Genomic DNA, 24273 nt, shown 5'->3' on the forward strand with positions numbered 1-24273 from the left:
TATTAAATAAACATAATATGTTTTACATAATCTTTTCATGATTAGGGTAAAGGGTGAGAAAACAATATGGCGTAAAAAAAAAAAATGCCCTCTATCATTGAGCATCTAAAGGTTGTAAGAAACCAGATGGATATGCATATTTAATACAGATCATGACTGCCCTCAGAATAGAACAAACATGAATAGCTGGGGAAAATATTAGGCAACCTCAAGCCCACATGAAACCCAGGACACCAATAACACATCAATACCCCGATACCACATCAAGAGATTCATAACCACTTTAAGGGCCATCTTTAGTATGCACACACACTCACACACATACGCACACACACACACACACACACACACACACACACACACACACACACACACACACACACACACACACACACACACACACACACACACACACACACACACACTAACAAACCCAGAGGCCCAGAGTGGCTGTGCGTCAGTGAGGCAATCCTGAACACAAGGCAACTTTTATAGCCGGGCTGAATTCGGCAGTACCCACTACACGGCTGTTGTACACTAGCCTGCGTTTAGTCAAAAATGACATTTTAAGGACAAAGAAGAAAATGATTGGTTCATCTCCGATTGTTAAAAGTGTTATCCAGATATCGGAGTCATCCTGTAGGACGAACGGGTCGCTTTTTGTCTTGGCTGTTACCAGCGTCATTTCCGATTTCAGTCTGGGCCCCTTCAACACACGATTCACGTCCGATAATATCAAACAACTTTGAACTATCGCCAACTTTAAACAATTGGGTTTTGCCCCGCAATGCCTGATTTGGTCTGAATCAGGCTTAAGCCAGGAGCTTAGGTGGGTGATGGGTGGGTGATTCTTATTACTTTGTGTGTGTGTGTGTGTGTGTGTGTGTGTGTGTGTGTGTGCACGTGAGAGAGAGATATAATATGACTGCGGATCAATCATTATTTTTGTGTGAGTCAGGGTCCCGCTGGAGAAGGGGGGGGGGGGGGGGGGGGGGGGGGGGGGGTGTAGTATATGAAAGGCTCCGGCCGATGGTGAGAAGTCCCCCCTCCCTGAGCACCAAGGCTGTGTGTTAAGCCTGGTGTGACAAGGTCAACCCAGCACAGACACACACTGCCGCTGGATAGGTGTGTGGGTGGTGTCTGTATGTGTGTGTGTGTGTGTGTGTGTGCGTGTGTGTGTGTGTGTGTGCGCGTGTGTGTGTGTGGGTGGTGTTTGTATGTGTGCATGCTGTTTGTGTGGGATACGTGTGTGTGTGTGTGTGTAAACTATAGGGAGAGTGCTAGAGAGAGTGACAGAGATTGAAATCTCACTCACACACTTTTTATAGTAAATGAGAAGCTGAACTTAAAACCTGTATTTGTTTGACTTGTTGTTTGAGCTATTGCAGCTATTTTTGAAGGCATTGAGAAATTTATGACAGAAGAAACAGGTTTGTATTACATATAACCTCTACTGAAAATGTTACAATAGGCCTGCGTAGAATGTTAAAAGTATGCCACCACATATAATGTGAGAATAGGAGAATACTGTGGGTAATGTGGTTACGGTAATGTGTTTTAAAGTTATAAGCTTTTGCTTAAATGTGAAATCAGCATTAATAAACATGTATATAAAGATAACAGATAATAAAAAATGTCCCTTCAGTTGCAAGGTCTTCAAATAACATTGGCATAGCAAAGTTATTTGCTATGTAAGTATTCTCATTTAGCAGCCAGCTAAACACACCTGAAGCCTCCATTTGAGTAGTGCCACAAGCATGTCAGCATTCAATTGCACACAATGCAGCCAGATGTTATTTCATCCTGTAACACATGACCTTCCTCACACATATAAACACATGCAAACTCCTTAAGCCTAAAAGCCTTATGTATGACAATTATGTATGACCATATTTAACACGGCCCGTAAGACCAATGCCCACCACCAGCGGTTCATCAGCGCTGGCCGGCAGCGGGGGACAGTGAGGAGGGGGATTACATCATCGCCGTGCGATGTCATCCGCTTGAATAATTACAAGTCGTTCAGCAGCAGATTGTCAGCAGGCAATAAATAAACGGCGCTTAAGACGGAGATTACGAGGCGGCAGGGCGCAGGACAGCGGACCGCGGTGACAGACGGGTGCCGGGTGTCAAGGTGTCTGCCTTTCAGCCCCCCACGCACCCTCCCCCGGCAGGACGCCGGGGGAGGAAGCGGAGTGGTGGCTGAAGCGGAGTGGTGCGGCGGCGGCGCGCGGCGGCGACAGGGACCGCCGCCGCTGAGACTTGATGGAACGCTAATTAGCGTAGCCGCCACTTGAATTATTCATGTGTCTTAATTAGCGGAGAGATTTCCCATCAGAGTTTTAGTTGTGACTGAAGAGTTTGGCTGGCACGCGCACACACACACACACACACACACACACACACACACACACACACACACACACACACACACACACACACACACACACACACACACACACACACACACAGAGGCGATTCTAGAGTCTGTGGGGGCCCTAAGCAGGGACGTGCACAGGAGTTCTGAGGCCAAATTGTTGACGGGGGGGTTGGATCGCGGACGAGCGGCAAGCGCTCTGAGATTAACACACATTACTAATGCTATGCCCTAATCTTGTCACTATTATAACCCTAATACTAAGGGACTGTTCGTTATTTTTTTTTAAGACCCACCGGAGGGTGGGTTTTCGGACCTCTGATCACTTTATGCATAACCCCCGTATATTTACGGGGGGCATCCAAACAGACCTCTCTTGCTTCACTCGAAAGCCACAGCGCAAGGCCAAGGAGGAGAAACTGCTAGCCAGCAAAAAATGAACATGAAGGATAAACGTGGCGTGCAGAGGGGTAGGTGCCTGAAGTGTGACGAATGCGTGGACTATGACCTGCCACCACAGGGCAATGCCTGCAGCTACTGTAAATGCACACCAGTCAACCACCAGCAAGTCCCAGAGACAGTGTTGGGTCAGATATGGGAAAGGTATATTAATTATGTTACTTACATTTGACATGCTTTATGTTCCTAGTGTTTCTGTTGGTAGTAGAAGCGTTCAACGAATGTTTACTTTGCTAGGCAACGTGGAACCAGTCAGCTTCAGATATGATCCATCTTGTGGAATCTTTGCGCGTTCAGAAGAGCTTTGGGCCCGGTTTCCCGATAACGTCCACTCCTAGCGCGCTACGAAGACTCCTACGTTGAGACGTATCATTTGTTTACCTCTATAGGCGTGGTTCCCGAACGGTCTCTTAGGAGTCTTCTTTCGCCTTTCGAGGCGAATCCGTGGACTCCAGCCACGCCAGACACACACAACCACGCCGGACACACACAACCACGCACAGCCTCTACTCTAGAGGCTGTGCCGCACAACTCTAGCCCCGGGAAAGGACGTTGTTCGTAAAGGGCGCTGTCCAGAAAGAACATGCTGAAACGTGCTTTTCCATTTCATGCGCAGGTGCATGACAGCGTGTCTGACTTAGTATTTATGAAAATAGACATTTTGAACTGAAAGCTAAATTTTGAATAGTTTAATTATCCTATTATATAATAGGCTACTGTTTATGCTGAGACTGCTTTGCTTTTTGCTACCTGTCTGTGTGCGGGCTTTGCGCACCGTCAAGGGAAAGATGTAGCCTGGCTCCGCCCGCCCACCTACTTCCACCCAAATTTCATTTTCCCTTCAGTAGTCAGTCTGGGGCTGGGGCTTGTTAGTGGGATTTTGCCCGAACAAATTTCTGTCTGACCAATCAGCGAACAGAGGAAGTGGCTGAGAACGATGACGTCGAAGTAGCGACGTATTGTCAATGACAAGACCCAGCCTCGACAGTTGACTGCAAACATTATCTCTGTCCTTACTATCGAATATTAATGTAGAATTTGTAATTGTTCCTTGAACTCTAAAATTAGATGAACAAAACCTGCAGCTATCATTGACAGACATCTTCACGCTTCATCTTGTTTTGTTTGTGTACACAGCCTGCGCATGCGCGCAACGTAGTTTCCGGCCGGTCCCGGCGTATGACATACGTCACGACCAAACGCTATTGCGATTGGTTATGGCAGATCCAGAGTGGCACTGGGCAGATCCAATAGTTTTAAACTTCAACAGACACCCGCCTCCAAGTGAGTGAACGTTTGCCAATTACAGCAGTTCCAGACCTCCTGTACAAATGAAATGAAGTGAATTGTAAAATAAATAATCATTTTTTGAATTTGCAAGTTTTTTAAATTATCGTAAGCGAGTTGAGCTGACCTCGCCTGCTGTACCGTAGCCTATATATGTAGGCTACTGTACTGTATATAATATTGGTGAAACACGACACTGCCAATGTGGCAGTTCCATGCGCAATGGGGATTTCTAAAGGTTACTGTAGTGGTGGCGACTAGCGTCAGGAGCAACATTACTACGGTAGAGCCAAGAAGGTTCTACGAGCACTTCAGACCAACCTTAACAACAAACGACGTAGGCTACGAAAGAGATTCGTAGCAAAGAACGTTTCGGGAAACACGTGATGTTAAGGTAGAACTTAAAGTAGATGGTTTACGAATGACGTCGCGTTAAGAAGGCTTTAAGAAGGTTTCGGGAAACCGGGCCCTGGCTCGTTGTTCATAACATGCCTGTGATTAAGGGGGAAGGGTCAGGTGTGGTTCATCATGGGGGTGGGGTGGGGGCCGAGACTGAGAGCTACATGGAAAAATATGCTCCAAACGCACTTTTTAAGCACTTTGAAATGTTGCTGTTTCATGACAAAAATTGAGGAACGCCCACCCCCCCCCCCCCCCCCCCTCAGACTAAAAATTGTTGGGTGACCCACCCCTCAACAAAGAATATTAAGACATAACCCCCCTATTTTTCTCCGGTGGTCCATTCCATAAATTCCGAACGGTCCCTAACCCAACCCTATATTAACATACACCTGCACAACTGTAGAAGTCAACGCCCAAGTTCAGGACCTTTATAATGGAACACATTAATAAGAAAAAGAAGCAACTTAAATGCAGCTTGAACAATGTTACCTTTTTAGGAAAAATACACAGAGGCGACAAAATGGCAGTTCACTTCTCGGTGCAGCAGCTTGTATAACACAACAACCCAGCAGAAAAGGTACCCTGACCTTGCTGTCAGGTTCGGCAATTGGCTAATGGGCTGTTAAGACATGGTACAAGTTCCGCCACCGTCCACACAGCCTCGCACCCATCAGCGCATGTTATTCCTCTACCTCGGCATTCTTCGACTACAGAGGGCTTTGTGGGGCGAGAGTCTGTGCTAATGAAACCACATCCATCTGCTACAGCTTAACAGGGAAATTAGGCACTCAATGTAGCGTATTTGTTTAAGTAATTGGAAAGTAATTAATAACCTGAAAAATTATGTGCAACCAGCTCAAGCAAACTGTCCCTTTTGCAATCCATTACGGTCAGGGTGTGCGAGTGTGTGTTGGGGCTAAGGGGTGTGTGTTTGTGCGTGCGTTTTGTTTTCTTGGGTAAATGAGTTTCTTGAATATAAAAGTGCATGTATGCGTGTTAGTGGGTGTGTGTCAGCCTGTGTATGTGTGTGTGCGTGTGTGTGAGTTTGTGTCTGTTTGTGTGTGTGTGTGTGTGTGTGTGTGTGTGTGTGCGTGTAAGCCTGTGTGAATGTGATTTTGTGTGTGTGGGTGTGTGCCTGTAAGCCTGTGTATGTGTTTGTCTGTGTTGTGTGTGGGTGTAAGCCTGTGTGTGTGTGTGTTTGTCCGTGTTGTGTGTGGGGGTACTCTTACTGCAGCGAGAGGAGCTTGTGGTCAGCAGATTCCAGTGCGTATCCAACAGTGGGGCGATGGAGTCCCACCAGGGAGGGAAGACACGCTGCTGTGAGACACCACAACCTCACTACCGGGCTAACTACCAGTCAGACCAAGGGGGCCACGCCCTACACAGAGGGATCTTATTGGCTGCTGCTGGACAGACAGACACCACTGCAGCACGGGCTTCTGTGCTTCACACTGAGGGTGAGGGCGAAACGGGAGCTGGAGGAGGAGGTTGACAGTAAAACCTTGCCCCTGATTACACTGCTCACACATTGTCTTCTTCTTTCTGTATTAATATTTGATGAAATGCCATCCACTGCTGTGCAAACGTGCGTGTCTGTGTGTTGGCGGACAAGGTTCATAGTCGATCTCTTAACGACATACCGACGGTTCAAATGAACCAGAGCTGTTTATTTACTTTTTTACACACGATAATAAACATAGACCTAAGCCTGGCCATGGTTCCAGATGAGTGGATCAAAGGGTGATTCAGCCCACAGAGTGACGTGACGTCAGCGTACCGGATGGCACCGCATCGTACCAGGAGCAGTAAGCAGCGGCCCACGCGCCCGATGTATAGCCTGCCTGCCAGACTCACGGCTATATAAAGGTACCGTCTCATTGATGCTAAACAAATGGAGCGTGACTAAATAGTGTTTCTAGCATCAAGGAAAGTGAATGTGTCATGCATGCTTTTAACACATCGGGATATGCATGCTTTTGTACCGCTACAATCACCTTTTTAGGACAGCAGGGTTCATCACAGTCATCCTGAACATATTCCATGTGGTCAGAATAGAGTATTCTATTAATAGCAAAAAAAAATCACCAATGCTTCTGTCATTCACAGAAAGTACACAGCTCAGACCAGATGCTGGATACGCTGCTGACTGAGTCATTGTGGAAAGCGGAGGTGTAATGGTTGTGGAAGTTGTGGCTGTCCCTGGGTGCGGCTGCCAAGGACGACGGCTGAAGGTGGAGGTGAGACAGGCGGGGTCTCCACACCCTGCCGCCGTTGTGTAGCTGCTCCCCCGCGACGGCAAACTGACGGCAAACTGACATCTGCTTCCCCTTCCACTCGAGGAGACCAGCTCCACACCCGTCCCCGCCCCGGCGCCGCCTCTCTTGTTCTCACTGATGAGCAGCACTGGAGTGGTTGATAGAGAACAGGTGGTGGTTGGGGGGGGGGGGGGGGGGGGGGGGCTCACGTCACCCCACTGCAGAGCTGAACAAATGGGGGGGAAAGCGATTGTAGTTTCTGATGGTAAAGGACCAAAGGCTATTGTTTCAACTAAACACCACACTACGCTAGCAAAGTAATACAGGGCTCTCAAGTCTCACGCATTTGGGCGTGAGACACGCGCATTTCAACCCATTCACGCGCTCACACACCATTTCTCATGTATTTCTCACTCAGAGAAATTACCATGATAACACCCATCAAGTTGCGCCGAAAGAAAGAAACACTGAAAGAAAGAACCACACTTTACTTCAGCATTTTCCTACATTTTTTTTGCATCATTTTCAAAAGTTCAGGGAAAAGTATGGTCTTGCTTAGGCCAATAGCTTTTTGAGGCAGTGTTGTTTCTGCATATTAGCGTTGTGAAGGGCCGTCAGACCCCCCTCCCCACCCAAACCCCTACCGCCAACAAAATCTATCCTTCTATCTATCTATGTTCACTGCTAATCTTTCCATAGTCATCCGTTCATGTTCCTGATGAACTGTCCCTCAGTCCACCCATCTGTCCATCTCGATGAACAAATAGTCTCCTGGTAGGGCAAACCCCCCCCCCCCACTGCCTCCTCCCTCTCCTGCTCCAACGTACCCACGGGTTGTGGCCTCTCTGCAGTCCTCGGGGGTGTCATCCGATGCGCTAACGCTACGCTAATCCTCAGCCATCGATCCGGATAAGGCTGTGGACTGGGGATGGGCAGATAAGTACACACAGCATATTAAAAGAGCTCAGGGGACGATATGCCGATAGCCACGCAGGTAGCAGTCAGATCCCCGAGGAAGGGCGGGGGGATGGGGGGGGACTGCTGGAAGTGTGGAGCGCGTGCAGCTCTGTTTACACTGACCTCGGCGACATGATATGGGACATGATGTTACGTTGTAAGAGACAGGCTCTACACACCACTCAGTGCATACATTGAATATGTATACGCATAGAACAGTCACCAGGCGCTGGAATGTGAAAATACAAGACATGTTTAATTTAATTTAGTGTAGCTTTAGTAACACTGTTGCATACATTCAATGAATCAATCAAAAAGACATTACATTTACCTAGCATTTAGACATTTAGAATTCAATTAAACGACTTGCTTGCATCCCTATGATTTCTTCATTTGATCTACTTTTGTGTATTTTTGCAGATGATAAAATGCAACGCATTCATTTAAGCTAAGCTGATGTTGGTCAAGTGAGCCTTCAAGCTTCTGTCATGTATCCGTGGAGTCTATTGTAGCAGGCTACAAGGGACTACAAGGCTTCAGGACCTCCAGGCTTCCACCCATCTGGCAGAAGCCTGGAGGTCCTGGAGGCTTGCCGATGTAACACGCCCCCCCACTGTCCATTCCCTCACCCAGCATCGCCTCTCTGTTTCCCCAAACACCAACAGGGTTCAGGCCATGGTTGGAACCCAGTGTTGGAGAGCTGCTAGCCAAGGCTCTCTGCGGGCCTGCCAAGGTGTGTTCGCCTGTCTTGTGCTGTTATTCAAAAAGGTTCCCTGAGCAGGGTTTTCAGAATGTGTTTGATCCGGCATCACAGGGGCTGCTTGGTGGTTGAGGTGTCGTAAACATGGCTCATTGCAGCCAGGTTGAACTGCATGACCCCCACCCCCCCTGTCTATAGACAGGCCACTTTTGGAGGCAACCAGATCAAGTGTCCCTGAAGTGACCCCCTGGAACGAGATGTAACACATTCTATAGAGTTTGATATCTGCTATTAAACCACAGTGAAGGTAACATTTTTTTCAGTACAACCAGAGCCATTATTATGTATGCCAATCCCGTTGACTGCAATGTGTCAGGAGAAAGGCTCCATGCCGGAGCACAGCCGGCCACAGTGTTGAATACATGGCGGTGAGTGGAGCTAAATCCTACTTTCACTGCTACTTAACACAATCAATGGGTTATTGTGACCACCCAATTATTTACCTATACACAATGAGGGACTGACACAGTCCCACTGGCATTGAGGCTAAAGGACACGGCCATGGCATTGCGCGAGTGGCAGCCAGTAACTGCAGCTCTGACCACCTTTCTGCCTCTGCAATTATGTTTATATTTATACATCGCAATGACCCTTTGTTCATCATATTTACAATGATGAATTTACAGGGCAATATTTTGTGTTTGTATAGTTTTTGTATAATCCTGCATACCATGTGTGTATGACAGTTATGCATACAATCATGATTATGTCTGTATGCAATTATGTCTGTATACAATTGAAAGATGTTTGTCGTTTTTATCTTTATTTTATTATTTTTTAAGTATTTACCACCACAAGTATTTAATCACCCTTTTCCTCTCCTTTTGACTATTGAGCTTCTGTAAACAAGCTCCTTGGTGTGGGATTAATAAAGTGGATCTTATCTTATCTTAAGACGAGCAGCCGGCAGCAGTGGAAAAGCCCCCGGATCTCTCGTCTTTATAAATAGGGATCATTTGAATAAAGCAGACAGAAACTTTGCATTTAAGATATATATTTCTCGGCTTCAAAGCTATCAGAAGAATTGGACAGCACCACTAAATAAGAAACGGCATCTTGGTCGTGAGGCGTAGTTTGCGGCTTCCATGGCACAGACAGCAGTGCTTTCAGACAGTGCATGCGAGGAAATGACCAAAATCGAACAGGGCGTTCGCTATTCACTTCATGATATGATGGAGTATTGATCGGATGGAGTGATAAACAATCTCAGGATTACATAATTATTTCCATCCCTTTTGAATTCCATATGTAAAAGTTGGTTTTATATAGGGAATAGGAAATTGGAACGCAAAACTTAATAGCAATGCATAAATAACACAGTAGTCAGTGCCCTTTATTATGCACGTCTTAATATAATATTCCTTTATATTCTGATCACAATCAACCCTGTTCTGCTATGTATGCTAAGCACTTAAACACACACACACATACCATCATAAAACCGTTGGATTTTTATAGAGGGAAAGAGGTGCAACCTCACAGCTAGTACAAAGCCCGGATACATAGAAACAAGATTGGGGGAATCTGTCACAATGAAAAGCAGACATGACCCTCAGACCGTTGATCCAACATGAAAGAGCTTCGGCTAGCAGCAGAAACTGTGCACAGTGAGGGGAGTCTGAACTGAACAAGCTTGCATAATTTAAGGTTAACGAGGAAACGAGCACGGATCAAATAGTGCCCATTTGATTCCAGTTGACTCTGCTCTAGCGGGACCAGCCCTTGGTTTAAAGAGCTTCAGCTGCAGTCATGACTGCTGAAACATTGAGTACTGGTGATTCATTTTAGATTTGATGGGGCGCTCTGTGTAAGGGACTGCAGGGAAGAGGGGGTTCCTGTGGTGGTCTGCAAAACTATGTTTCAGCTACTGGTGAGACAGAGTGGATGTATGTGCTATTATGTTTCTGTGTTAATAACATGGATGGTTTCACATCTACATGCACTGTTAGCTAAAAGACTAAAGAACAGATTGTGTCACAATAGTAGGTTGTGGTTTGATGATGCCAGATATAAGGCCTGTGTGTGTGTGTGTGTGTGTGTGTGTGTGTGTGTGTGTGTGTGTGTGTGTGTGTGTGTGTGTGTGTGTGTGTGTATGTGTGTGTGTATGAGCATTTGTGTTCTGGATTGGGATTTAAACAAAGAATCCTTGAAAAAATAATTTCACATGTTCTGCTCTCTCACTATTGTCCACTCTCTCTCTTTTTCTCTGTTCTCCTCAACCTAGCTCTCCATCTCTCACTCTCACTCACTCACTCTTCCCCTCTCTCTCTCTCTCTCTCTCACACTCTTCCTCTGTCTCATCCTCTCTCCTCTGTCTCATCCCCTCTCTCTCTCACTCTGTCTCTATGGTAATTTGATGCAGGGACGGAGTGTCCTCTTCACTATCAGCTGCAACTCCTGAGCAACACCCCCCCTCCCTCCCCCCGACACACACACACACACACACACACACACACACACACACACACACACACACACACACACACACACACACACACACACACACACACACACACACACACACACACACACACACTTCACCCTTCCCTCTAATCACGGCTCTCCATTTGCATGAAGAGGCCCGGAATCAGCTAGAATAACGCTGTGCTGCTTTGAACGTTGAACGAATAGTTTTTAATCTCGCTGAGGAGATGAGTTTCTGACCCGTGTGCATTTGTTGTTCGACCCCCCCCCCCCCCCCCCCCCCCCCAACGTTCCTGTTGTACAGAAAAAGGGGGGAGTGTGTGTGCGTGTGTGTGGGTAAATGTGTGGAGACAGGGTGTCTGCCGGCTCCCTTTAACCACTGTGATTGTGAATTCATTAGGGTCTCCGTATCTGACACGGCTGCAAAATGGTTCCTGGTCAGAGGAAGAATAGGGGCCCCTTGTCACGGTGGGGCCGACTCGCTAACAGCAAATCAGACGACAGCCAGTGTGTGTGTATGCGTGTTATATCTGTGGGCTCTGACTCATTTTTTTGTGTGTGCGTGTGTGTGTGTGTGTGCGGTTTGTGTATGTGTGTGTGTGTGTCATTTGTGAGTGTGTCTGTACGTGTAGTTGTGTGTGTGTGTGTGTGTAGTCATGTGTGTGTATGTAATTTGTGTGTGTGTGTGTGTGTGTATATGTACTTGTATCTTTGTGTGTGTGTGTGTGTGTGTGTGTCTAAGCGATGCAGAGTGCTAGGGGCTCTCTTGAAGCAGTACGGGTACTTATTCTTCTCTATTGCCCTCTGTTGACCCATGTAATGGAGAATTTCACGAGAGGAAATGTTTGAAATATCCCATGGATGGAGGTAATGTGCTCCTGTGGAAGGGTAGGCCCTGCTTTGATCTCTGCACTGCACCACCCTCGCTCTCGCCCACACATACATGTGCACACACACACGCACGTGCGTGCACACACACACACACACACATGCACACACGTGCAAACACACACGTGCACACACACGTTTTTGATCTTTAGGTGGGTCTATATTATCTTGTTATGAGCTGAGAGAGCTGCTCCTAGTTGTCTTTGTAGTTTAACAACGGTATAAGGAGTAAAGAAATTGCATGCTTCTAAATTCCAATTAATTAGGAGGATCGGAATTCTTCAGAAACACCTTCGCTATGCGGAGAGAAAGATAGACGGGAAGCTCTGAAATTCTGAAGAACGAGAAATTCTTAACCCTCTTATTAGCATTTTAATCAAGTAAATAAATTGGAAAAGGTTCTGTTTGATGGGGGAAAATAATACAAAAAACATTCATTTGTTGTTCCAATTTTCTCAAGATGGGAGCAGAAAGGTTAAGCTTTCTGTTTGTTTATAAAAGATTATAACAAAACGTACCCACACAAAGAATGGGTGGGATAGGATTGAAGATCTAAGATCAAATGTCTGATAAAGATGATAATACACATATTCATAAAAGATATAAGATACAAGATATGATAAAAGATACGATAAAAGATATCCTTAAACACGGTGATACTACAAAACAATTTCTAGAATAGAAATGCAACCTAAAAACAAAGCTACCATCACCCACTGATCTTTCTATTAAGCACTAAACAAAAGGTATTTATAGGTTTTTAGTGGGAATTGTATCACGGAGAAAGCCCTCATTTTGCTACCATAGATAAACAAGAGTTTTTAAAAAAACATTGGAATTAGTCAACATAAATATGTTCGTCCTGGCACAGACGTGTGGTGAAGATGAATGGAGCCAAGATGACTTTGGAACACAAACAGCCATCAAGCTGGTCTTGCTGCAAAGCGTCTCACGTCCCTCCAGAACCACAAGGACAAACGCTTGATTACACCAAAGCTTGCACACGTTTTGGACATCACGTGCCTTCTGAACACATAAAAACACAAGCAGATACAAATGTCTCCCTCTAATACCCTGAGCTCATGCATCAGGAAACGAGGACCAGCGCTCTTACACACACACACACACACACACACACACACACACACACACACACACACACACACACACACACACACACACACACACACACACACACACACACACACACACACACACACACACACACACACACACACACACACACGTCAAACCACATCGCATTCCTCGTTCTGCCTATTTATATGTGTATGTGTGTTTAGATTTTGGCAGGAATACGGTTCAGTCTGCGGCCTTCAGCGGTCCGTCTGCCGTCGGTGTGGCGCGAAGGGGGCTTCGGCTACACTTCCGTGAGATCATTGGTGACAGGCCACTTTGACCGGGCAGCCCAGCCCCCACGTCCTCGCAACCTCGCGCGGCACGTTGAACTCGCTTGACGGAGATGCGACCCGACAAGCACAGGTTTTCATAGATTAACCCTGCAGCTATTGTTATCAGTATCCACTCCTAAAGTCACCTTCAGAACAAAACGCAAGCGGCAAAACACCAAGAAACACCCCATCAAACACAGACCGGACATGCATAGCGCACCGCCCCCCCCGATTCCAACTGATTCCAAGGGCTGGAAGCGGTTCCTGTGACTTGTTCTTCGTGGAGCACCTCTCTCCTCACTACAAAGCACAACATGCTGTTCCGCCAGGATAAAATGTGCATTCAAGCTGTCGCCAAAAACTAAAAAGAACAAGGCAAATTGTACACCTCGGAGGGAATGACAATAAAACAAAACAAACAACAAAGAGCATCTCGAAGGATTCCTGCAGTTTGTCGTCCCGGACGTCCTCGTGGAGAGACACCGCCGCCGCCGTCCCCCACCCCACACTCCCCACCCCACCCCACTCCCCACCCCACTCCCCAAAGGATTGGTGCGCCACCTTTATCTTCTCACAACGTGCCAGATGTCTCCGAGGCGCGGCGTTGCGGGTGCGTGTCACTGGGACACCTGCTGTGGCTCCGCCAGCGCCGCTTGGAAGCCTAATTATCAAGCGATCTGCAACCACACTCTGCTGTTTTAATCAGGGAGACAGGGGGGTCGGGCCGGGGAGGAGGACAACAGAGGTCACAGCAAACGAGCTTTAATTACTGTCGTCCTCGGAGACTATGAAGATGAAAAACACAAGATGTTTTACCTTTTGTTTTATTTTATTATTATTATTATTTTTACCCATTTTCATTTGATTTGCGGCTTAAGGCATTTGTCTGGCATGACAAGGGATTTAAGTTACAACTTCCCTGTTTTACTGACATACTGCAGAGTTTGCAAGTGTTTGATTGACTACCAAATGTACAGGTAAGGCTTAAAGAGATCTATATGCATTATAAATAACTTGGAGCTCAACTTTACTCTGGTTTACTCAATAATAAACCAACTCCCGCAGCTCCCCAAACTATTAAAAATTCAGTATCATATTCACTCCTGTCAGGTAGAGGACATGTATCGGTTCTTGGGTGGAAGGAAAAGCAATTATTGACGTCTGGGGTCGTTGTTTCTCAGCCCCTTTATCTTTCTGCCATTTACCGTTGGGGAAGCAAATTTTTAGGGAGCCACATAGAATTAAGCCCAGTTAAAAAAAACACCTTCAAATGGTATTGACTGGGAAGAAATACAGATAAAGAAGAGAAACTGATAAAAAAAGGCACTTTTAACAGAAAGTGGATGATTCAGGAGGTGAGCCTGAACTTTTAAAATCTCACCCTCACTAGATTTCATGTTTAGAGATGTCCTGGGTAATTTCAATCGATTGCGAGTCCTTCAGTTACAGACAGACAGGACAACAGTTTGGGGGAAAATGGATTTTTAGTGCCCATCTATGACCAAGGCCGAGTGCAGTGGGGCCATTATCCCCCCCGCGTTGCACACGAAACACAGTGGCTGCCGTCCACAGCTCCCTCTCACTCTCCACAGTTGTGACTGTGGTTGCCAGACTCCCCTCGCTCTCCTCCTCCGCACAGCAGTTCCCTGGCGATGGTTGATTCGGTGCTGGAGGACAACGGCCGCGACGACAATGAGACTTCCTGCCCCTTCTGCTGCCTATCGGTCCATCTGTTTAGTTCTCAACAGGAGAAGCTGTGAGAATCGGGGAACAAACAAACATCCCATTCCAGGATCCAACACGTTGGTGATACGCAACACACGCTTGGTGCTGCTGCCGCCAGGGTGCTGGTGATGCAGACAGCGACAAGTACACTGCAAGCACGCTGCAAACACACACACACACACACACACTCTTTGAGATAGATAGACCGGAATTGTGAGGAATTTTGAGCAATCCTTGACTGTAGAAAATACAGCCGCAGACCATTTTATGAGCTAATGCGTATATAGTTGTTGCTTCCAAATGACTCAATAAATATCCAATACATCTGGAGAGATGGGCCTGACCTTGTCGTCTGGAGGAGGAATGCCTTCCAGAGGAAGCGCCGGCGCTCATACAAAGGTTTAACACAAGAGGCAACTTTACAAAGTGGCAATTACCATTCTGACATCCATTCTGAGGCACATAAAAGGGTTGCACTTTTCCAAAGCAAAATGGACGATTACTATGCCAAATAAAATGGGCCACAGAGGGCCTCATACACTAATACTCATACGATGCTTACATAATATATCGCCTTTAATTAAAGGTGCAGTCCACCCAAAGGGCCCTTTTAAAAAACCCACACCAACCCCACCTCCTCCAATCACCTTCTGCGGTGTTGGAGTTAAAAGCGCAGACTAAACGATCGTCGTGTTCGGGTTGACCTCCAAAACATTCACTGCAGCTCATCTATATTTATATGAGGCAGCGGGACTAATTTTGCCCAGTAAATCAGTGTGCACATTTTGTCGTGACCTCCAGCTTGACACTGAATTAAACAATATCAGCGCTGGAAGAAGCCCACTTTAACAGGCCTTAAATTCCTCTATCCAATCCATCAGCGGGGATATTTCTGACACACCACGGGAAGAGCATGAAATAAGGCAATTATTGAAGCCTCAAGCCCATTTCTACGGCTGGAGCCCCAGGTCTGGCGCGGTGCTTGGCACAAGCAACAACAAAAAAAAAAGATAAGAAATCAAAATAAAAGGAAAGAAATACTTGCGGTGGTGTTTTGGGATGACAACTCGAAGATAAGGATGCAGTAGTGATTAGAATGGGTTGCGGAAATCTATTTATATATTGAGATTAGGTTATTCCCAAGTAAGACCAATCTTAATGTTGGAAGACTCCCAGCTCAGACACTCCCCAGTTCCTAGCAAGTCTGTAATATAAAGTTATACCAGTCAATCCTCAATTTGCACAGAACTACCGGCGGTTCCTCAATGGTCAATATGTTTGTTTCAGCCATAACCTTGTAGTGCATGAAAGTAGATTGCAAAAAGTAAAACCCAAATAAAGTCTTGCACACTGAACCATGAGAGAGGCGGAAGAGCTCAGCGCACTGTGTACTTTCGGTGTGTGTGTTGTTCATGCAGTTAACCTTTGCACATGCCATGACATCCACTCTGATCCCCCTGACAGATAATCTATCCGTCAGCCCCACAGAACGGTAAGGCACACGGCCTCTCCAACACTCACCCAGGGATCCGCTGAAGGACGGCTGATTCGTGCTCAAGTGTCTCCGGGGGAAAGTGGGGGTACATTCGTACAAAACTGACAGCGGCTGAAGACCTTAATGTTTCGGTACGTGGAAATCTTGACAAAAAGAGAACTTTTGGCGTATCAAGCGAATGTTTTGGCTTGGTTTTCTGCACTTCAATTATGACAATCTATAAAACAATTCATTCTAACAACCGACGGGACTGTCATCAGATATGCCGTCCTATTGAACTGAAAGATACTCATCTAGAGGAGACTTGGGAAACGAAATTTGATTAGACGCTACTGATTGGATTCTTTAATATTGCTTTTACACAAAAGCAACAGCAAGAGCGCTCTGAAAGAACATCAAAATATCAGCTACATCTCCTGCATTCAGACACTTGTGTTCATAAGCTAAAGGAGGCAGGGGTCAATGTATTGCTGCAGCAGGGGGCGTATCAAACCAACCATATCAGAAAAAGGTTTTCCCATGGCTAGATGTTTTGCCCATTATTATGTACTTCTGTGCACGTTTGCTGACATCCCATATTTATCCAGAAGATTAACTCTGCAGAACGCCCCCCCCCTCCACACTCACGGACAGGAAATATGATTACCTTTCGATTTTCTGCTTCTACTCCATTGACTTATGCTCTTTGGCTTTTGTGTGTTACGAGTGAACATCCCACAGAGAACAGAACACTTCTGAGGTATTCACATTTTATTAATCTGTCCGGTTAAGTACATGGTTTGGTCACTGCAACAATGATATCACAATTCACCCAGATAGATTTAGGAATAATACGAATAAACAACAGTAACGTTTTACAGCTTGTCTCTTAGTGAAGCTGCAATACGTTTCTCCTTTGACTTCATGAGTTGGCAAAACTACAATAACATCATTTACCTTAATCAAAAAGGTAAGACAATGTGCAACCACAAGAGCTTTACCACCGACTGAAGCAGCCCTTTGCTAGCAAAACCCTGTACGTTTGTACTGCGTATACCTGTTGATACTTTACACATTGCTTCAGAGACGATATAAAACACTAATTGTTGGCTTATTTTGGCATTGACTTGCTGTGGATCTTCCCTGGTAAATCAGTTCAATGTTACTTTACAGCTCACACCGAGCAAAACCCAACACCACTCTGTGATCAAACTAAGCACGCTCCGGCCCTGTGCTTATCCCTCTGCTTTGATTTAATTGGCACACAATGAAAACACGTCTGTCTGGCAATTGGTATTTTACACATATTTTCTTTAGTAAAAATCAAGACTTCACAAACAGTAAAATAAATGTTTGAACTTACTAGTTACTATCCCTAAAGAATGAGCACTATGCCGTAAGAAAGAGAGGGCTTATTAGATGCCTCATTAGTAAGGGCAGGTATTCGTCTGATCAATAGTGGTCCTGTTTGATCACAAAAATCTATTTCATCTTGAATCAATGTGATTAATAAAATGGCTTTAATCATAGCAGAGACAAACTCAGAGAAAAACTTTTTTTTAGAGACTAACTTTTTTTTTTTCTGACAGGCAGGTGCATCAAAATTCTCTGATGAGAACATCACCCAGAATGTTAAGTTAGGTTGGAGGCTGTGAAATGAGCCACGGTTCTTGATTGGGGGCCTTTGCTACAAGGCATGCTGAAAAAGATAATTAGTCCATTGGGGTGGATCACAGTTTTAAGGCAAAGGCAATGGCAGCGACACCATTTTCACAACGGTGGTCACAATTTATCAATGGTGGTCACTATTTATCAATGGTGGACACTACTTCCCAATGGTGGCCACTGTTCTCAATGGCGGTCTCACTTCCTTAACGGTGGCCACCATTTCCCGATAGTGGCCACTATTTCTTAATGGCGGCCACTGCCTTCTTGGCGGCATCGTCCAGGTTGTCGGCGGACGTGATGGGAAGGCCGCTCTCGGCCAGGATCCTCTTGGCCTCCTGAACGTTGGTCCCTGGAGGGAGGAAGGATGAAACTAAATAAAGATCACCATACAAACAAAAGAGAGGCAACCAAAAGTAGACAAACAAAAAGCTATTCTGTGGCCCATCTGTCACCGGTTGTGTCGCCGCTAGGAGGCTCCACATGAAAGGCGGCATGCGACATTACTGAGATGGAATCAACGCACACCAAGTGACAGATGGAGGGAGTTATGGGTGAGTGGCGGCAAATTCAACCACTGATCCAAAGGCAGTGAATGGGCTGGTGGGGGATGAAAGAGAAAATAAAAGGGCAACTCGGGGTGTATTGTTGTGTGGGTGGCTGGGTGAATGTCAACATTTGCATCTGTGGGACGCAAATCAATCTGGGGGGGACACACACACTGTGTATATGTGGGTGTTTTAGGGGTGGGAGGGGGGTCAGAGCAGGCAGATGCTCAGCTGGAATCTCTGGTAGTACTCATGACCTGTGGATGACCTTGTGGAGTGGCAGTCTAGGAGGCAGGCGCGCACGCACGCACGCACGCACGCACGCACGCACGCACACACACACACACACACACACACACACACACACACACACACACACACACACACACACACACACACACACACACACACACACACACACACACACACACACACACACACACACACACACACACACACACACACACACAGGGCAGGAGCAGTGAGTAGGCAGTGGGTAGGGCAGTGCAGGAGCAGTGGGTAGGGCAGTGGGTAGGGCAGTGGGTAGTGCATGAGCAGTGGGTAGGGAAGGGGCAGGGCAGGAGCAGTGGGTAGGGAAGGGGCAGGGCAGGAGCAGTGGGTAGGGCAGTGAGCAGGGCAGGGGCAGTGGGTAGGGCAGTGGGTAGGGCAGGAGCAGTGGGTAGGGCAGTGAACAGTGGGTAGGGCAGGAGCAGTGGGTAGAGCAGTGGGTAGGGCAGTGAGCAGTGGGTAGGGCAGGGGCAGTGGGTAGGGCAGGAGCAGTGGGTAGGGCAGTGGGTAGGGCAGGAGCAGTGGGTAGGGCAGTGAGCAGTGGGTAGGGCAGTGGGTAGGGCAAGAGCAGTGGGTAGGGCAGTGGGTAGGGCAGGAGCAGTGGGTAGGGCAGTGAGCAGTGGGTAGGGCAGGGGCAGTGGGTAGGGCAGTAAGCAGTGGGTAGGGCAAGAGCAGTGGGTAGATCAAGAAAGCCGGAAGAAAGAAAGAGCTTAAATGAGGCAGAACTCTTAGAAATGTGGGGCCAGCTGCCGCGTTTCCCCTGGCTGGTTCCTGGGCTCAACACGTTGGTTGCCGTGAGTGAAAAGCTGTTTGACGACGGTCGGACAGATGTTGGTGCACCAGCCAATCATCTCGTCAGAGTGCACAGTTTATATAGGGGGCTGCGGAAATTGTGTTGCCATGGAACTCAGGAAATGATTAGATTCAAAACCGGACAGAAAAACAGAAGTATATAATTGAATTATCAGCCATCCACATCACTCTCCAAGCATACCGCCCAACGAACCTCATTGAATTTACAATTTGTAGAGATTCAGATAAGCTAATATGATTTAGCTAGGCGTATACATCGCCTAACCAAAAATAAATTATTCGCAATTAGAATTTTCCAGGTTTTCTGTGTCCATCTGCACGCAATCGGGCTTGGCCTTGTCAGATGAGTGGGCTCTGTTGACTCTCTCTGTGTGAGTGTGTTTGTGCACGTGTTCACGTGCACGCTCGCTCATACACAGACACTTCCACAGTGACCCGAGTCCTGGCTGGCGTGTAATTAAGACAGCATGATATGAGAGTCCTCCAGAGGCCTTGCCTTGCCTAATCAATGGGCCTTTCATGAGGAATTCTATTACCGGCCCCACTTAACGCCTAATATTTCATCGCTTTTGTCCGGCCAGATAATAAGTCATTCCAAACACATTTCAGGAGCACCGCGCGGCAAACAATCAATTGTGCGATGTAATTAATTAAAGCCGGGCCAGGAAGAGACGGCGGTTGACGTATAAACAGGGGACAACGTGTCCACAGCAGTTTTCTAATTGACTGGCATCGTATATTCAAGTCTCCTGTTTCCCTATCGTCCCCCAGCCCCACACAGATATATTATCCTCCGAAAGGGCAAAGCTTTCGCTCAACATTGATAATGGTTGGGAGGCTGGGTGGTGCTGGTGGTGCTGGTGGTGCTGATGTGGGTGGTAGGGAGGGTGTTGTGGATGGCTGGGTGGTATGTTGGGTGGGCTTAGTTGGTAGGTGCTAGGGAAGCTGTTGTGGCGGGTGTGGTTGAGTGGGTCGTCGGGTGGGTGCTGTGGGTGGTTGGTTGGTAGGGTGGGGATTGGTAGGGTGGGGATTGGTAGGGTGGGAGATGGTAGTGGTGGAGAGACGTTGCATGTCCCTGCAACCACATCCTTCTGGAGGGAAACACACACAGGCCGAAGGTTGAAAGACCATACAGCCGAGGAAAGGTCCAGATTTGCAGATAGAAAATTCAAACAGTAGGAGCTACAATACGGCTCAATGCATTTCCATACACGTGCACTGCCTTGTGTTTCCATATGTGTTTACTGCAAATGCAAATTGTGGAAATGTACAAAAATAAATAAATTGCAAAGATGAATCCTCCAACACCGGGAGAGACAAATAACACTTGCACATATTTTCATGAATATTCACAACATCCTCATTGCTTTGTTAGTGCCTCTATTCATGTGTTACTGTTGCACCGGTCTTGTATATGTGTGCTGTAGAGTTGGCACAGCTGTAGGAGTGAGCAAGTGAGGGAATAAATGAATGCATCATCTTTGTTTCTGAGCGACCTGTGTGTGTAGGCGTGCGTGTGTGCGTAGCCGAGAGAGGTAGAGGAGACAGATTGTTCCCGGCAGTGGTTGAAGTCAACGCTTTCGATACAGCCGTGATGAAGGTATGCGTTTGTTTACGGTGAGTGTGTCGGGTGGCCGTGTGTGTGTGTGTGTGCATTTGTGTGCGTGTTCACCTGTAGCCACTAGGTGCTGCCAGAGACCTACTAACTGTCAAGCTGCTGGAGCCATGAATATTAACACAGGCGAACGCACACATTTAATTCATTTATTTGGAATGACCAGCGCGCACGCGCGCACACACACACACACACACACACACACACACACACACACACACACACACACACACACACACACACACACACACACACACACACACACACACACACACTAGAGAAAGGAGCTTGCGTAAAGGCATCGCAAGACTCAGGAAACCGAGTGCGTAGAGTGCATGCCAAAAAACATGAATTTAGAAGGTACACTTTAAAAGCACCTTTTGTCACCATGAAATGTGTTACAATGAAATCAGAACAAGGGGAGATGTTCAAATGCACCGTAAATAGCCTGTAGAGGATTACAGTCATTTTTAGGAATCAGGCGTACCGCTAAAGTCAGATAGAGAGGCCGCGTGCGAGAGAGAGGGACAGCAAGAGAGTTGAGAAGGCGAGGTGGGGGTTAAGCACAAGGTAAAGGCTACAGTAAACATAAGACAGCAGAGAGCCAGAGGGGGAAGCGTTTCATGTTCGGGTCCATACCAATAAAAACATTTCACATGAAATATTTATGGTGAAAAATGTAATGACACAGGGCCCAGGGCGAGCGGGTTTACTGCCCTTTACATGGGAAGGCAGGAGAGGCCAAGCAGCCATATTATGTTATTACAGCTATTCCAGCTGACGGCCGTAGGTCTGGGTGGGTATTGTAACGGTGTTTCTGTGCTCGTGTTCCCCGTTTTTACGTCTTATTCATAGCAATAAATTGAAGGAAAATACTTTCTTTAAGGAATACAAACTAGAAATATATTTATGCACACAGTACGTGTTTAAAGTAGACGAGCGAGTATGTGTGTCTGAGAGAATCAGCAGTAGATTATTCTGTAAAGGTGTCAAAACCCCTTCTGACCCTACCCGCCCTCGTCTCTTAATTATCGAGCAGCAGTACGGCGGTACAAAGGAAAAAAAAGAAAAGAGAAAGAAAAAAGGCTCAATCTCCCTTTTAAGGCGAAAATTGCCTCCACTGCCTGACAGACAGCCACTCGGCAAATCAATAAGCCATGGAAGAGAGTTAAGCGAAAGCAGTCATCCTTCTCCCCCCCCAGACCCCTAGCGTTGCTTCAAGCCTCTCTCTCTCCTCTGTGGAGGCAGCGAGTCGCTTCAGAGGGCCACGGCCCTGGGGTCTGCAGTGGCCAAAGGGGGCAGCAGTTCATCACATATCTCTCTTTGTTAAACACGCTTTGTTGTTAAAAATGCTCTGCTGTAAAAAACAAAACAAAACCCTCTTCTTAAGATAATGAAATGCTAGATCGATTATTAGATAATCAAAAATGCTACGTTTTTAAAATACTCTTTTCTTAAAATAACGTTCTTAAAATGCTGTTGCTTTAAATGCTCTGCTCTTTAAAATAGTTATTAGTGCTGTGAACATTTGAATAAATTGTGTATTCTGTCGTGCATGTGCTCCATTGTGGATTGGGTTGCTTAAGGAAGATTGGATCTTTCACTGATTATTCCCGATAGGCAAGTTATGTCTTAAATAAATCAATGTGTGTGTGTGTGTGTATGTCCACACAGACACAATAACAACACCCCTGGCCCCTCCCCCACTGCTGCTACCAATACTAGCAGCAGAGGAAACCATGAATCCCTAAATGAAATCAAGACGGAGCAAAAAAAAAAAAAGAAGCTTCCCCCAATTAAAAGTTTGCCACTTAATCCGTTCTGATCCAGTTGCAGAGTGCCGGGCTGGTTCTTAGTGGCCCTTTGGTCAGCCTAACTAGCGAGCTGATTGATTGTCAACAAATCCCCACTTGTGTGTGTGTGAGACCCCGTGTTATGACCACCAGCTAAAGCCCGGATTAACCCTCGAGCCAGAAGAGAGGGGTAAGACCAAAAGCGAGCCCTGACCTTCTGGGCGGAGGCCATTTGCAAGCCGGGGTGAATTCCATTTGGCTGTTAAGATAAAAATGCAGAGGGCAATTATGGGGCTATCTATAGCGATGACAGAGCTAATCTCAGAGTCAACAAACATACGCTTTTTTTTTTTATACCATAAGCAGTTGTTGGGAACAGCCTTTTTGTTTTCTCAAGAAGGAATTAATAATTTAAGATAATAAAAACAGAGTTTGGAGGTTACGAGTTCATTTACAATTTTTTATATTTCTATGAAAGATATCTAGAGCCGTACAGAAATACTTGATTATTTAATAGAATATATAATTGAAATATCCAAAATGGGCTTATAACCCCATGCACATCAGAACAACTTTCAACTTTCGATGAAAGTATAATATCCTTATATTGTAAGTAAGTACATATGGAATTTCTGGAGACAAGGCTTGATTGTTTTTGCCATGTCATTTGCCATGATGCACGGTGCAATTTGATGCATTTCAAAGGAGGCAATGCTTCTGCAAAAACCATATGATACCAAATAAATATGTACAAAAGTACAAAAGACGTCTTTGCAAAGATTATCACTTCTCTTGCCGCTGCTCATAAACATTACCCTGGAAATCCAGAGTTCTCACAAGAGCACAATTTGAATTTGCTCAGTGAGTCCCTCTGGGAACGAGCAATGAACGAGCAAACTTCTATATCCGAGGATGGGATGATATAATGTCTGTGCTAATGAGCTGCCATTGGTTGTTCATACTGTATACAGTAATTTATATGTCATTCTTACTGATACATGGTTTAAATTGAGTAAAAATACATATAATACAAAAAATACAAAAACATTGCTGTTTTTCATACCTACCTCATTTCACAAAGCCACCAAAATTCATATTATTAATTACTCAAAGGTCTAAATGTTGAGTCTTTTG

The 24273-nt window shown here is 46.1% G+C and overlaps 1 protein-coding gene across 1 annotated transcript in view; it reads right to left on the reverse strand.

Annotated features, from left to right (window-relative positions):
- Positions 1-17170: 17170 nt before the first annotated feature.
- The window catches only part of suclg2 (succinate-CoA ligase GDP-forming subunit beta), a 77435-nt gene continuing 70332 nt past the window's right edge, over positions 17171-24273 (reverse strand). The window contains exon 11 of the mRNA XM_084463998.1: positions 17171-18434. Coding sequence (XP_084320124.1) covers positions 18322-18434 — 113 coding nt within the window. The 3' untranslated portion in view covers positions 17171-18321. The remainder of the gene's footprint in view (positions 18435-24273) is intronic.

This window comes from Micromesistius poutassou (genome assembly GCF_964030765.1).
Source record: "Micromesistius poutassou genome assembly, chromosome: 2".
Lineage (NCBI taxonomy): Eukaryota > Metazoa > Chordata > Actinopteri > Gadiformes > Gadidae > Micromesistius > Micromesistius poutassou.